At 44.1% G+C, this 16279-nt stretch overlaps 1 protein-coding gene across 1 annotated transcript in view; it reads left to right on the top strand.

Annotated features, from left to right (window-relative positions):
- The window catches only part of LOC135224007 (protein KRI1 homolog), a 314387-nt gene that overhangs the window by 226757 nt on the left and 71351 nt on the right, over positions 1-16279 (top strand). Inside the window, exon 6 of the mRNA XM_064262932.1 lies at positions 12713-12870. Within this exon, the coding sequence (XP_064119002.1) occupies positions 12713-12870 (158 nt within the window). The remainder of the gene's footprint in view (positions 1-12712; positions 12871-16279) is intronic.

The following is a 16279-nucleotide window of genomic DNA, read 5'->3' as shown; positions in this document are numbered from 1 at the left end:
CGGCAGTCGAAATTCAAATTGTTGGCGCCAGCGGCGTTGCTATCTTAAGTATAGGTGATACAAGACCCGCCCACATCCGGGAACCCTGGGTACTGCTAGCCTTCTACCGTCAATTTTCGTTTCTGCCGCTCACGGGGTAACACCTGTGAGATTTTCGCTGCAGTCTCCTGCGTCGCCATTTTGGATTTTGGTTTTTGTTTGGTGATGTACAAGTTTTTGGTTTTTTTCTTGCCAGTTAGCTATCTCTATTCAGTTTTTTCGTCATTATTGCTAATTATGTCAGATTCTAGTTCATCTGCTGTAAGGTTTTGCAGCGCTGGCTGTAAAACAAGATTAGCTAAGTTATGTCACGATCCGCACTCTAAGTGCACTAAATGCAGAGGACAAAATTGTAATGGTATGGATGTGACATGTGATGAATGTAAAGAATTGGATGAACAGGGATGGAAGGCGGTTAGATCGCATGCTGAGAAAATGGAGAAAGATAGGAAGAGGAAGGCAGCTCTTAGGGCTAGTAGTAAGAATAGGTTAGAAACTACTCCTGTTCCTTCGGAGACAAATAAGTCTTCTCTTGCCTCTCCTTTATTAGAGAATATTTCTCCAATTAATAGTCCTCCTACTTCTCCTTTGATTACCCCTGTTCAAGTTGCCCATGTTTCCAAACCCAACACCATTGCCTTGCTTGAGTCTAAGATGGATAAAAAGTTCGAAGTGTTAGCTGAATCAGTTATGAAGTTAGGAATGTCTTTTAAAGCTTTCGTAGATAGTACAGTGAAATCTAGTGCAGTGCAAAGTGTTAATGTTGCGCCTGAGGAGGCGGTTGTCCGTTCCCCCTCGACTCCCAGACGAAGGTCACTGTCCCGCTCCCCCGCAATCGGGAGAAGACATACCGGAGGTCGGAAGGAGTCTGGGGGAGTTAGCCCACGGTCAGCCGTCGACTCCGTCGACTCGCGGGTGTCGTCCAAAAAGATGTGGAAAGGTATTAGTGTTTGTGATTCTCGTCTGTCTTCTGATTCGGAAGTGCAATCGCCAGTGCGCAAAAGGCGAAGTGATTTGGTGTCTCGACCGTTAAAAAGACATTCGATTCTTGCGGGTGATTCGTCACCGACTCCTGTTAAGAAGTCTAAGAGGCATTGGAGTCCTCAACCTTCGTGTAGTTTTGCTCCGGATGTGATATTTAGTGAATCTCCCCCGCAGTCGCATTTTTCGGCTAAAAGCAATGGCTCTCGGACTAAACTTCGTGATAATTCACGATCGCTCGACTCTCCCAAGCGAGTCTCAGTCGCAGTTTCGGCTCGGTCGCCTCGTTCTACTCCGTATTACTGTCCAGAGAAGCGTATTCGCTCGTCTTTGTTCGACTCCCCTCGCCGTGAGTCGATAGGAATTTCGACTGGTTGTTCGCCTGTGTCGACTCGTTGTGCGGAGACTTCACCTGTTAGAAAGAATCATTCTTCGACTGAAAGACCATCGACTTCTACAGTGTTAGACGATTCTACCTTAGCTCCATTTAAGAAGCATTTCCAGGATCTTATGAGTTTGTTGAAATCCTCCACCGGGGTACAACATAAGCCTGATTTCGACTCTGCTTCCATGCAGTCTGAAGAGGAAGCTTTGGATCAAGATGACAAGGATTCGTCGGCTTATTCGAGTCTTCTTAAATTTTTCCTGTCCACTTATCCAGATTACTTTGAACCTGCTTCTCCGTCTTCACCGCCTTCAATGTTCATTAAAGATAGGAAGACAGCGTATTCGTGTCTACCTAAACTGGTTCTTTCTCAGTCCTCGAAGCAGGCCCTTAAGGAGTCAACAGAGTGGCTTTCTAAGAAGAGGGAAACAGGTAAGGCTTCGTTTGCTTTCCCACCTTCTAAGCTTCAGAGTAAAGCGTATCGCTTCTACGCAACTGGAGAAGTTCCTTCTTTGGGAGTGTCTGCCTCCTCCGAGGGAGACTTCTCCGGTTTAGTGGACTCACACCGAAGAGCAGCTTTTTCGTCAGCTAAAATTTTGTTTTCTTCTTCAGAGCTTGACCATTTGGTGAAGAATATTTTTAAAGTATTTGAGGTATTTAGTTTTTTGGACTGGACTATTGCCTCTTTAGCTCGCAAGATTGAAGACTGTCAGTCTTTAGAAGAAGATTTTGCCGCAGACTGGTTAGGAGTTCTGTCCTGTGCGGATAAGGCTGTTAGAGATGGTTCAGGAGAATTAGCAGCCCTTTTCACAATGGGAGTGATGAAGAAGAAAGAAAAGTGGTGTTCTTTCGTGTCTAAAGGAGTCACTAATAACCAGAAGTCGGCTCTCATGTTTGCTCCTCTCTGTAAATCTCATCTTTTCCCTGAAGAAACCATTCAACAAATTCTATCGGATTTAGAAAAGAAATCTACTAATGATCTCCTTCTTCAGTCTTCTAGACGTCCGAAAGAGCCTACTCCGACAGGAGCTAAGTCTTCTCCTCTTCAGAAGCATCCCTTTCGAGGGAATAAACCTAAGTGGCAACGACCCAGGACTAATTTGCGTCCACAGTACAAGTCCTCAAAGAAACCTCCCCCCAAACCTTCGGACAAGTGAGAAGCCGTTCCTTCACGTGCAAGTAGGGGCAAGACTCCATCTTTTTTGGGAAGAATGGAGTCGAAGAGGTGCAGAGCAATGGGTAGTTCAAGTTCTTCGAGAGGGATACTCAATTCCTTTTGTTCTAGATCCTCCTCTCTCCGATACACCAATCAGCTTAACAGCATATTCTCCAGGATCAGAGAGAGCTTTGGCTTTAGCAGCAGAGGTCAATGCACTCATCAAGAAGCGAGCAATAGAGGAAGTCCTCGACAGTTCTCAGGGATTCTACAACAGACTCTTTGTAGTTCCCAAAGCCTCGGGAGGTTGGAGGCCAGTGCTAGATGTAAGCGCATTGAACCTTTTTGTGCTGAAGACAAAGTTCAATATGGAAACAAATTCTGTGATGTCGGCACTTCGCCCAGGCGATTGGATGGTGTCCCTGGACATGAAGGACGCTTACTTTCATGTCCCGATTCACCAGAGTTCAAAGAAGTTCCTGAGATTTGTGTTCGAAGGGAGGACGTATCAATTCAGAGCCCTTTGTTTCGGCCTTTCGACGGCCCCTCAAGTATTTACTCGTGTTCTTGCTCCATTGGGGAAATGGCTGCATATGTTGGGCATAAATGCAGCATTTTACCTGGACGACTGGCTTCTCAGATCGGGTTCGAGGACACAGTGCGTGAAGGATTTACGGAAGACACTGTCATTAGCGAGTCAATTGGGAATTCTCATCAACCTGGAGAAGTCTCAATTAGTGCCATCCCAGAAGATCCCCTATTTGGGGATGATTCTGGACTCTCAGACTTTTCAGGTTTTTCTGTCCCCGAAAAGAATAGAATCTTGCCTCAAAAAAGTGAGCCAATTCCTGAACCGTCAGTCCTCCTCCGCCTTGGAATGGATGAGTCTCCTAGGGACGTTATCATCAGTAGAGACGTTTGTAAAGTTGGGTCGTCTTCACATGAGATCTCTTCAGTTTTATCTCAAAGCGAGTTGGTGTCGGAAGTCTCAACCAGACACGTATTCGTTCCCAGTGTCGGAAGAGATCAAGAACGACTTGAGATGGTGGATGTCGAGGGAAAGATTGCAAGAGGGTCTCTCCCTGACATTAAGGAACCCAGACGTAGAATTATACTCCGACGCATCGGACAGAGGTTGGGGAGCTCTCCTAGGGACCAAAAAGATCTCAGGATTATGGTCAGAGAAAGAGAGGTTGAATCACATCAACATGAAGGAGTTGAAGGCGATTTGGTTCGGTCTGCAAGCATTCGCTCCTTTGGTCGTGGGAATGAAAGTGGCAGTATACTCCGACAACACCACCGCTCTATCTTATATCAGGAATCAGGGAGGAATCCATTCATTCTCCCTCAACAAAGTCGCAGAAGATCTCCTTCTTTGGTCTCAAGATCGGGATATTTCCCTCGTTCCGAGGTTTGTACAGGGGAAGTTAAATGTACTGGCGGACGAACTCAGTCGAGTAAACCAAGTTCTTCCCACGGAGTGGACATTGCAAGACAAAATTTGTCAGGAACTGTGGAAACTTTGGGGAAGACCTTCAGTGGATCTGTTTGCCACGTCGAGGAACAATCGACTTCCGATCTTTTGTTCCCCAGTTCCAGATCCTCTTGCTTGGAAGACCGACGCAATGCTTCAGGATTGGACGGGTCTAGACGTTTACGCCTTTCCCCCATTTGGAATGATCAGAGAGGTGTTGAACAAGTTCCTCTCACATCAAAATGTGTCAATGACGCTGGTAGCACCGTTCTGGCCCAGGAAAGAGTGGTTCCCAGACCTTCTCAAGTTGGTTATAGACCATCCCAGACTTCTTCCTCAGTATCCTCGGCTACTCAAACAGCCCTACATCGACAGGTATCATCAGAATTTGTCCGCTCTGTCACTGACAGGGTTCAGACTGTCCGGAAACTCGTCAGAGCTAAGGGGTTTTCTCGTAGAGCGGCAGAGGCTATTGCTAACTGTCGAAGAAGCTCTTCTGCCAAGCTTTACCAATCGAAGTGGGGAGTCTTTAGGACGTGGTGCAGAAGACATAATTTCTCGTCTTCTAAAACCTCTGTGACAGAAATAGCTGAATTTTTGCTGTACCTTAAAGAAGTTAAGAACTTGTTGGTATCGACAATTAAAGGGTACAGAGCTATGCTGTCCTCAGTGTTTAAGCATAGAGGGCTTGACATCTCCTCTGACCAGGATATTGGAGATTTAATTAAATCATTTAATACAGTAAAAGTATCCAAGAAGGATAGTGTGGACTGGAACTTGGACGTAGTTTTAACTTTTCTGATGTCTTCACGATTTGAGCCACTTCGTGAAGCGTCTTTGAGAGATGTAACGAGGAAGGCACTTTTTCTCTTCGCTTTGGCTACAGCAGGAAGAGTGAGTGAGTTACAAGCCATCCACAAAGAGGTGGGGTTCAAAAATCGTAATGCGGTTTGTTCTTTTGTTAACGAATTTTTAGCAAAGAACGAATCTCCCTCTAACCCATGGCCTAAATCTTTTGTACTTAAGGGATTATCTAATATAGTGGGTCCAATGGACGAAGAATATTTACTATGTCCTGTCAGAGCTCTGAAATGTTACCTGTCAAGGACACAATCCGTTAGAGGTAATTCCGACCGACTTTGGTGTTCGGCTAAGAATTCTGCAAAACCCCTCTCCAAGAACGCTATTTCGTTCTTTTTGAGAAGTCTGATACTGGAGTCACACTTTCAAGTCCAAGATCAGACTCTAAATGTGCTTAAGGTGAAAGCACATGAAATACGTGCAGTGGCGACATCCTTAAGCTTCAAGCACTATGTCGCTTTCCTCGATTCTTCAATCTACGTTTTGGAGATCGAGATCTGTGTTCGCCTCATTTTACCTGAAGAATGTAGAGGCTACCTATGATAGTTGTTGTAAATTGGGTCCTTTGTCGGTAGCGGGTATGGTGTTGGGAAAGGAAACATAGGGGAACTTTCTATCCTCTACTGTCTCCTCGCCTTGTTTTAGGTTGTTGAGTCGTGGGCAGACTGGAGGCTCATAGTACCTTGGATAACCTCCAGATCTTATTTATTACTTTTGAGTATGTCATTATTTTTGGTATAGGTGATGGTCTGTTGTTTTTTATCTGGTTTCTGAAGCCCAGGGCAAGGGCATTATCTGTTTTTTAATATTTTGTCAACCAACGGTCTTGTCCATGGTTACAAAATCCCACTAAGTAGGGACGACCCTGGCCTATACTGCCACGTCTCCTACGAGTGATGAGAGCGCCAACCAGAGGCAGTATTCTCCTGCAGCTGCTCTCTCACAAGGTAGGGTACTGCAACATTTGCTGTTTAATGTGGTCTTACTGTCATTTTTATGTAGTCCATCTACCCTCCTTCTGGGTAGTTTGGATTCAGCTATGTAACTTCGGTAAGTCACTTATGTGAAAATGATATTTTTATGATAAAATAAAGTTTCACATATACTTACCGAACAGTTACATAATCAAAGCCCACCCATTTCCCCACAGATGGACGTGTCGGCTAAACGAAAATTGACGGTAGAAGGCTAGCAGTACCCAGGGTTCCCAGATGTGGGCGGGTCTTGTATCTCCTATACTTAAGATAGCAACGCCGCTGGCGCCAACAATTTGAATTTCGACTGCCGCAGGTAAGAAGCTATAAGCTATGTAACTGTTCGGTAAGTATATGTGAAACTTTATTTTATCATAAAAATATCATTTTCATATAAGTAACTCACCAAGTAATTACACTGTTATACTTTTAATTGTGCAAGCGCTAAAATTTTGAATTTCGTTTAGCTATTCTGTTGTTTTTTGTGTAGGTAACGAACCTGCCCACTATCAGGAACAATAGGTACAACCAAGCAGAGAAGCTCACTTCTTTTCTGCCAACATTCGACACAACATCAAATGCTGGTGTCAGCTTTCTTTGGAGTTTTGCCTTGCCTTTTCCATGGCTTTGTTGATGTACTCATATCTTTGGTAGCTTTTCAGCTAAGTTTAGTGATTTAGGCAATCCCTACCATTATCAGTATGTCAGATTCAAGCACCTCCAGTGTTAGATATTGTAGGGATGGTTGCAAGACCTGAATGACTAAAATAACATACGATAGTCATACAATTTACTCTAAATGTAAAGGTCGAGAGTGCTCTAAGGAGCTTGCTTGTGAAGAATGTATAGAATGGTATGAGAAGCAGTTGAAGAATTTAAGGTCTCATGTAGATAAGTTAGACAGGGATTGAAAGAGGAAGGCAGCTTTTAGAGCCAGACTTAGTGCTCAGAGCTTAGAACATGTTAACATTTCTGTGATTGACTGTAACATTCTTTCTTCCCATCATTGGCCTTATACCCTATCCTGAGTCCTCCTAATATTTTACCATCAACTCCTGTACCTGGCGCCGTTGCTTCCAGACCTAATGCCATTGCCAGCATTGAGAGTCAGTTAAGGTCCTAATGGATCAAATGCACAGTATGGTACAAGTGCTAGTGTCAGTGCATGTGGAGGAGGTGACTGTCAGCCCTGCCTGCTCTCGCAGGAGGAGGAGACATACTTGAGGTCAAAAGGAGGTCGGTTGGGTTTGCCCAGGGGCAGTTGCCCCCTCTTACGATTCTGTAGCTTGATTCAGACAGCCTTTGGAAAGGTGTGTGTTAATGTGCATCAGCTGTCCTTGGGCTTGAGCTTTCTAGCCAAGAAAAGAAACATTTTTGGCACTTTCTGGGCGAGTCTTATCCTACTAAAAGAAGTCACATAGGTGAGCTCTCTCCCTTCGCTGCTAAGTGGAACAGGGAGCCTTCACCTCAACCATGGCGTAGCCCGGAACATTATTCATCCAAGCATTTTCATTCAGAGTGCCAGATTTTGACTCCTAAGCACCCCTCCAAGATTTGCTCATCAGTTTCCTCCAGGTGCCTGCATGAACGCCCAGTGTATTCTCCCAAGTGTTGCTCGGCTTGTACTGCTCCAAAGCGCCCACCTCTTGGCCCAGCGGCAGCTGCTAAACCCTTGGCGCAAACAGAACACCCATCTACCTCTTCACCTACGCACTCAACAGAGGATAAATCCTTTGAACATATTAAGAAACAGTTGGAAGATGTTCCGGGACTTTTTCATAAGGCTCCATCGGTACTGAAGCCTTTTCATATTGCCTTGTTCTGTCTCTTCTGCAGAAGAGGATGTAGCCACAGAGCCAACTCCCTTCTTGGGTTATGCTTTGCTACTTAGGTACTTTTTAACCACTTTTCCTCTGCATTTCCAGCCAGCCACTCTGTTTTGCCTGCCTCTACTTCCTTATGAGGAATCAAATCGATTCCAGTACGTGTCTATCCAAGATAGTTCTTTCCATATCAGTGAAGAATAAAGGAGGTTGAGGACTGGCTGGCAATGAAGAGGGAATGAGGGAAGGCTGCTTTTGCCTTTCCTCCAGCAAGACTTACAGCCAGGAGATATCTCTCCTATTACACAGGAGGAAACTCCATCCTTGGGAGATGCTACCTCGTCCCAAGGTGACTTCTTGGGGCTGATTGATTCAGCTAGACATTCTGCCTTCTCATCAGCTAAAGTATTTTTCTCCCCTTCAGAGTTAGATCACTTAGTGAAACGTGTTTAAGGTCCTCTAGATATTCAGTTTCCTCAACTGGGCAACTGGGACAATCAGGGCTCTTGCCAGGAAAATAGAGGACTTGATTTTTTGGCAATGGATGTGCGTATCTTCAGATTTTCCTCTAAGTTATTGAATTAAAGGGAGTTGTGGTGCTCCTTTTCCACCAAAGGAGTGACTTCCATTTAGAAGTCAGCATTGTTATATTCTCCCTTGGACAAGAAGTACCTGTTTCCTCAATCAACTATGAACGAGATTGCCATCGATCTACAGAAGAAATCTACGCAGGATCATCTAGCGCAGTCTTCAAAGCACCCAAGGAGTCGTCTTCCTTTGCTACGAAATCTATCTCTCCCCTGCAGCAGCCCTTTCATGGAGGTAGACAGTGTTTCTCCTCCAAACCCCATACCAAGGTGCGGTTCACAGCTAGGTCTGTCAAGAGGACCTCATCTAGCCCTCCTGTTAAAAGGTGACTTGTTCCTACACGATATACAAACCCTCGGTCCTTTACATTAGAAATTACTTTCAGCGTAGGCTGGAATATGGCCATTAAATTCTTGAACAAGGCAGTAACTACCGTCTCGCCTGCCTTGATTTAAACACCACTTTGCTTTCGGCCAACTTCCAATGAAGACTTATATTTGTGAGTTCCTGCTGACTAGCTGTTAATCACGATTTTCTGGTTTGGATAATTTTTGTATCATTTTGAATGAATATATACTTATTGTGTATGTTGATAATAATTAATTGACTTTAATAATTAATATACAAACTCACTTTTTGTGATAGCTTTGCTAGCCACCTTTCTGCTTTATGTGTTGAGGGTCAGCGGCAAGGGTGTGCCAATACCCTTATTCCATATTTTCATCCTTCAACTTCAGGGTGAGACAGTGTATTCATTTGAAATTTACACTTATGCTTTGGTAATTACCAAGGAGAACTTTGGAGGTGTTTCCTTTGTTTTTCTTCTGGTATTTCCTCTTCTCTTTTGTCCTTTTGCTAGCTTATTGTACAAAGATAGAAGGGGAGGAGGAAAAGAGTGAGGAAAGGAGAGAATGAGAGAAGAAAAATCCTGTTACTCCAGAGATCAGACAACTCATTCATGAATTGTAGTAAGTATTCTATGAGGCGAAATGGGTGTTTTGGGGGGGCATTGTTTGTGTTTCGGATATCTCTAATTTCGGAGGGCGGTGCCGATGGATGTGAGAGGAGTATCCTTACTTTCTTTAATCATATTTTCTTTTTTTTTTACAGGCTAACAGAGGTGATAGTTAATTACAGCAGTAAATGGTTGGATATCTCTTTGTGCTGACTATCTTAACCTCAGAATTGTACTGTAACTCATAGCATGCTGTTATATTGATCCTCAAGTGTGTGTAGTGTTCCCCTGCAGAAAATCATATTAATTTGGCACTGTTATCCTGGAGTTTCGTCACTTGACAATACCTTCACGGCTGTCCCATGATTATTAACTACTTCTGCTGGTAAATGTGCCTCATCCTATAGAAGAAGTTTTGCAGAATCTGGAGACAAAGTAGTTGAGGAAGAAGAGAGCTTGTCAAATGTCATCATCTTGCTCTTCGTAATCATCATATTTTTCTTCAATCTCCTCCCCTTTGACTTCTAAGGCTCCCTGCCAAAGGAGAAGGTAGTCCCCCCCCACAAGAAGTCTTATCATGGGACTTCTTAGGGTCTGCTTTCTCGAATTGAGGAGGCAGTTTGGTCTTCCGTTGGCTCGCCCATTCCTTTGGGAACAGGAACTGTCATGCCGTCCCCAGGGTCTAGTGTGTCGGGAGCCGTAGAAGCGCAAACTTCGGTTTGCACTCCTACTGCTAGTCCTAGAGGTTTTGCCCCTAAGGCTAGTGCAGTGTCGGGTGCTCGTTCACAAGATTCCCTAAGTGCATGTAAATCTACAGATTCGTGGCATCTAGAGTTGATGACACCATCATGACTCAAGCACAGAGTGGAAGAAAGGAGTCACTCAGGTGACTCACACCATGCCGGTGATCGCTCAGTACCCTGGGTTTACGTGACGTCCTGCGATGAGACTGGTAGGGGTCCCCCATTAAGTCATCTAGAGAGGCTTCGGCCTCAACAAGGACTGGGATGTGTCTGAGGACAGTACCAGCCCTCGCTAGGCAGGTGCACGCTCAACTCCACCCAAACCGCGGTCACGTTCATGTGACCGACTTGTTTCGTTGGCAGCAAAATTTTTGTAACCCTCGTTGGGAAAGCATTTCTCCAGAGTGAGAACGCTCTCATAGACTCGCGTCGCAGCCATCATTGGAGGTTGATGGCTGCCTGTGACTCGCTTCGCCCGCTAGTTCTGCTAGCAAGGCAAGCAAGAACATCCAATCTTCCTCACCTATTCCCTCTACCTTCTATGGCTACACCGGGAGGGGCGAGGTGAATAAAGGGACCCTACACTGGAGGGATCTTAGGGTCCCACCGGATGTACGTCCACATTGTTGAGGAAGGATCATCTGTCAGTGACAGAGAGACCTCTCACTGTCTCAACATCTGGTGTTTTGATTCTTAGGATTTTAATACCTGGAGACTATGTTCTCCAAGGCTCTTTCTGTCCTTAGGATGGATTTCAATTCGCAGTCCCCTATGGGTTCTTGCATAATTACTTGGTAAGTACCTATATATATAAAACTTTATTTTATTACTCCTACAATAAGCCACCAATCTTTCTAGAGATGTAACCAATCCAAGATATCAAGAGAAATGGATTGGTTATATCTTAAGAAAGAATAGTGGTTTATTGTAGGATGTATTCAGTTAGGTACATCAAAGGGTATTGGAAACCAAGATGAGGAGACTGAAAAAGAGATATGAGTGATATTGATGTGAAAGAGATGGCTTAACCCTTACTGGACAGGTAAATATATCGATATGCAGCTCCTCAGGCCAGGTAAACTTTGAGGTAGGCCAGTTTATGGAAAAAACATCAATGGAAAGAGGAAGATGTGCAAATGTACATGATAAAAAAAAAAAAAAAAAAATTCTAAAAAATTTTCCCTACTTTCCACAAGAAGTTGAAAAGGACTATTTACAACCCCTTGTAGGGCCTCTTTTACAAGCCAATCTTAAATTTTACTAACTTACATGTTTTTTCTAAGTAAATTTATTATATTTTGTAAAATTATAATTACTGCTCACACAGTATCAAAACACATAAAGAAATAAAAGCAGTAATTAATTTTTAGCATATTTGTTGAAAAATATTTATGTAAATTTACTAAGAACGAAGATTCAGTAACTTTTTTTTTACTTCATGTTTTCTCTAATATTGCTTTGCACTATTCTTTATAAAATTCCATTTACAACTGACGTACTATCGTAAAAGACAGGAACAAAAAACAACAGCAACCCCTTGGTATATTTACGAGCAAATTTACAAAAAGACGTCATGTGAAAGAGAGATGCAGAACATTCTCCCTTCAAGTCACAAGCACTACTGAAATCCTGAGACTCCCACACTCGTGATTTTAGCCAGTGTAAAAGTTACCTTTAGTGAATTTATGGGCTATAAAATTATTGGCACCTCTTCTCGCCCAATTCTTTCCAAATTGATGGCACGTAATATTGTTTAACTACAGGATCAATCCGTCCACCACCCAAACTTCTTGTTACTACTCCTGAGGATCAATCCATCCATTAAGGGTTGAGAAATGAATACTATCTACTGAGAGTTCATTGAAACCTGGAGGATCCATTTAGCACAAATAGTAAATGATAATGATGTATACAAACTACTTTAATGGTCAACAAGGAGTTTCCCCTCCTACGTTTTCAATTGATTGCAGATTTTAGCATGCTGTGCTGGTGTAAAAAAAAAATTAATTTCAGCAAGTGAGATAAAGTGCCTCCTCTTCATGGCTTATTCATAAGAACACTACTAATATTTTGTTTTACAAAGCAGTTGAAAGGGAAAGTGGTAGCAGTATGCAAAATGTTTAGTGTAATCAATTACGTATAGTATATATATAATTAATTTTCCCTTACTAGTAAATGTCATGAAAGAAGACATGTTCCATGATTTATAAATGTGTTAGGTTAATATGGGTAAATAATGACACTGCCATATGAGTACATACAGGTATGGGTTTAATTTGAGTCCTCTCCAAAGGAGGTTACCACTTACAGAGTGCCATGCAGCTTAACTTTAGCACCAGGTGCATCGCTGTCTACATTTAAATTTTCATCCATTCCCTTTGGTCTCTTCGTACCTTGCTTTCCAATTTCTTTAGCTTTAGCTTGCTCCAATTCTCACATGTTTATTAAGAACAAATCCTTAAGCCAAACCCCCAAAGAATCTAGAAATATGACCACGTGGCCCATTAAACTGTTGTTTGATAATATACAAAATAATAATTATATGTTATAATGTTGCTGTGCAGCACTGTTTGATTGTAGCTAGCTTTGAGAAGCCTTGTCAACCATTGTATGCTGATTTTTAGCCCTTTTCATTATAGAAGTCTGTGATTTACAACTGATATGGTAACTGTTGATTTATAAGCAACATAGCATTATGTTACATTAACATTTTGTTAATTTTTTCTTTTGCAGCCTCCAAAGAATGAAGCTGTAGAATTTGTTAAAGGTAAAAAATCTGCATTAGGTGATGAAAAACAACAGAACATACTAGAAACTGTAAAAACTGTATGGAGCAGTGACAAGTTGTCCAAAAAAGATAAATGGTTGGTTGACTTTTTCCTCAATGAAAGGTAAGTGATTATATGTCACATAGTTTCAATTAAATGTCCATATCTGTGTTGTGTTCCATCTGAGAATTTACTGCTGTTCTGCACTGGGAAGCTTTAGAGGCCATAAGAAAATATGAAAATCATTCAGCCTACAATTTAACTTTCAGATCAGCTCGACTTTTTGCAAGTAGAAGTCAGTGAAAGCAACAGACAATTCAGTATTTTAGTTTTCATGTCACTCAAAGGAAGAGCGCAAAAATTGTATATTGAAACTTTTATTTGTGTAATGTGTTTTGAAGTCATTAGAAAAAGTCATCTTCAAAAACAGAAATATACGATGAAAAAAAGCACCATCTTTTGTTTTGCAGAATATGTATAACTATGTATTTTTTTAATTAACAGTGGGCGAATACAGGCAGTCCCCGGGTTACAACGGGTTTGGCTTATGACGTTCCGAGGTTAAGGCGCTTTTCAATTATATTCATCAGAAATTATTTCCAGGGTTATGACACATGTTCCAGGGTTACAATGCCTACAACGGCTCATCTGGCAGAAGAAATATGACACCAAAAATGAAAAATAATCTATATTTGAAGGTTTTTTTGGATGAAAAATGCAATATGAATGCAGTTTACATAGTTTTAAATGCACCCAAAGCATTAAAAGTAAGGTTTTGTACATGAACTTCCCTGCCAGGTATATACTTAGCTTAGGTCTCTGACATCACGACAGAAAATTCTAAACTTGCGGCACACGCTACAGGTAGGTCAGGTGATCTACCTTACCCGCCGCTGGGTGGCGGGTGTAAGAACCAGTCCCCCTTTCTTGTCAGATTATTTTCTGTCGCCGGCTGGACAACACCTGTTGTTCAGTCCTTACGATAGTTAAATTCTTTCTCGTTGCCGACGAATTGGATTTTGGTGAAGTACCCTTTGTTTGTTGGCTTGGCATACGCTTTTTGGATTGTTATTTGGATTTTTCTTTTGGATTTCTCTTTGAATTAATAATCATGGATGATTCTGAAGTTAAGAAACATACTTTATTTAGGGTTTGTTCAGTGAAGGAATGTAAAGTGAGACTTCCTAAAGCTGCATTAGATCCTCACTCCGTATGTACGTCTTGTAGAGGGAATGAATGCTCTTTTATTAACCCTTGCAAAGAGTGTGAGAATTTGGATGAGGATGGTTGGAAGGCTCTTTCTTCTTATGTGAGAAAGTTAGAGAAGGATAGGGCGCGCAAGGCTTCTTCAAGGAGCTCTAGTAGATCGAGAGTGAGTGAGATTGACTCTGAGAACCCTGTAGTAGAAGTAGTTCCTTCTCCAGTTTCAGCCCCGGCGCCCAGCTTTGAACCCGAAGATTCGCTTTCGGAAGTTGCTTCCGGGAGAGCCTCGATCAGGAGTAAGGAGAGCTTCGCTCGCTCTCGACAAGGTAAGAGTGATAGTGCAAGTGATCAGTGCAGTGCCCCTAGTGCAGTGGAGGGTGCGTCTGACCGGCTCATTAACGCTTCCAGGCCTAGATCTCTTCCAGACTCCCAGTCCCAGTGGAGGAGGAAAGTCGAAAGCCGCAGGAAGGTTAGGGAGAACCCCCACCGATCAGGCGTCCCCTCGGCAGATCCTGTTACTCGTTCCCAGGCTGCCTTGGATCGAGCCAAGAAGGAATTATTGCGCCAGTGCTTCTCGTCATCTTCGTCGCCTTCTCCTAAGCGTAGAGGGAGCGCCTCGGGGTCGTCTCGCCCTCTCAAGAGGCCCTGGAAAGCTCATTGCGCCCTTCCTTCCAGCCCCGAATCCTTCGCGGAAGAACCAGAAGTGGAACGCAAAAGAGCCAAGAATTCTTCTTTTTACGCTTCTCCTGTTCGGTCTCGGACTTCGTCTCCTGTAGAGGAATTTAAGAGGTCTCCTGCGTGCATCCTGGCTGGTCTGCAGGCGCAGATTGCGGCTTTAGCTGATTCTATTGCCGGGACTTCTCATCGTCGGAAGGACGCCTCGCTTCAGGTGAAGAAGTCTAAGAACGTCCCTTCTGCTAGCTCTCCTCCGGCTAGAGAAGTTATTGAGCCTCGTAGCAGGAAGTCAGAAGTGCAGACTGAAGTTCGGGATCAATCTCCGAGTAGGCTCTCCTCTCTCCCCAGCAAGAGTATTGAGCATGTCAGGCGTAAGGAGCCTGACAGGCTCTCTCCTCAGGATTTCCGCTCCTCTTCAGTTAGGCGTCAAGAGCCTCATTATCGTCAGGAGCGAAGGAAGAGTTCTTCGCCTGGTAGCCGCTCTCCTTTTGACGGACGCTCGGAGCCTAGTAGGCGCCAAGAGCCTTGTAGGCGCCAAGAGCCTAGTAGGCGCCAGTGGAAGCATTCCTCTCCGTTTGATCACTCCTGATTGGATAGGCGCTCAGAGCCTTGTAAGTGCCGTGCTTCGGACAGGGACTCCTCCGTGGATGTTTTCTCTCCCCGTGGCAGGCGTCAAGAGCCTGGTAGGGGTTTTGAGTCTGACAGGCACCAAGAGCCTGGCAGGCGTATTGAGGATGGCAGGCGCCAAGAGCCTAGCAGGCGCAGAGAGCCTGATAGGCGCTCTCCCTTGTCCAGGCGCTCATCTGTGGACTTAGACTTTGTTTCCGACAGGCGAGCTTCCACTAGTAGGCGCTCTCCTAGTAGGTGCTCCCCAAGTAGGAGCTCTCCTAGTAGGCGCTCCCCAAGTAGGCGCTCTCCTAGTAGGCGCTCTCCAAGTAGGCGCTCTTCTAGTAGGCGCTCTCCTGGTAGGCGTTCTCCAAGTAGGCGCTCTCTCTGTAGGCGCTCTCCCTGTAAGCGCTCTACCAGTGGGGGCTCTCCATGTAGGCGCTCTCCCAGTGGACATTCTCCCAGTAGGCGCTCTCCGAACAGGCGCTCTCCGAGGAATAGCTCTCCTCCTGGCAGTAGAACTTCTAAACGTCATTCGTCTGAAGAATATCTTGGGGATTCTGAGGAAGATTTGCCCAAGAGGGGATACCTCATTCCCTTTATCTCGAGACCACCTTTGACCACCACACCAAGGAAACTGGTGGCCAAATACAAGGACCCACTCATGAATCAAGCCCTTGCTCTAGCAGTAGAGCTGATGTTGGAGAAAGAGGCAATAGAGATGGTACAGGACCCTCTTTCCGCGGGTTTCTACAACCGTCTGTTCTTAGTTCCCAAGAACTCAGGAGGATGGAGGCCGGTTCTGGACGTAAGCGCCCTGAACGTCTTTGTGAAGAAGAGGAAGTTCGCTATGGAGACGACTTCATCAGTCTTAGCAGCTCTTCGTCCCGGGGACTGGATGGTGTCACTGGACCTTCAGGACGCTTACTCCCACGTGCCGATCCATCCTTCGTCACGCAAATTTCTAAGATTCATGTGGGGAGAGAACGTTTTTCAGTTCAGGGCCCTATGTTTCGGCCTTTCCACAGCCCCCCAAGTCTTCACAGGG

Source organism: Macrobrachium nipponense, chromosome 10 (assembly GCF_015104395.2).
Source record: "Macrobrachium nipponense isolate FS-2020 chromosome 10, ASM1510439v2, whole genome shotgun sequence".
Classification (NCBI taxonomy): domain Eukaryota; kingdom Metazoa; phylum Arthropoda; class Malacostraca; order Decapoda; family Palaemonidae; genus Macrobrachium; species Macrobrachium nipponense.
The sequence above is the reverse complement of the archived record's forward strand: the minus strand, read 5'-3'. Positions and strand labels throughout refer to the sequence as shown.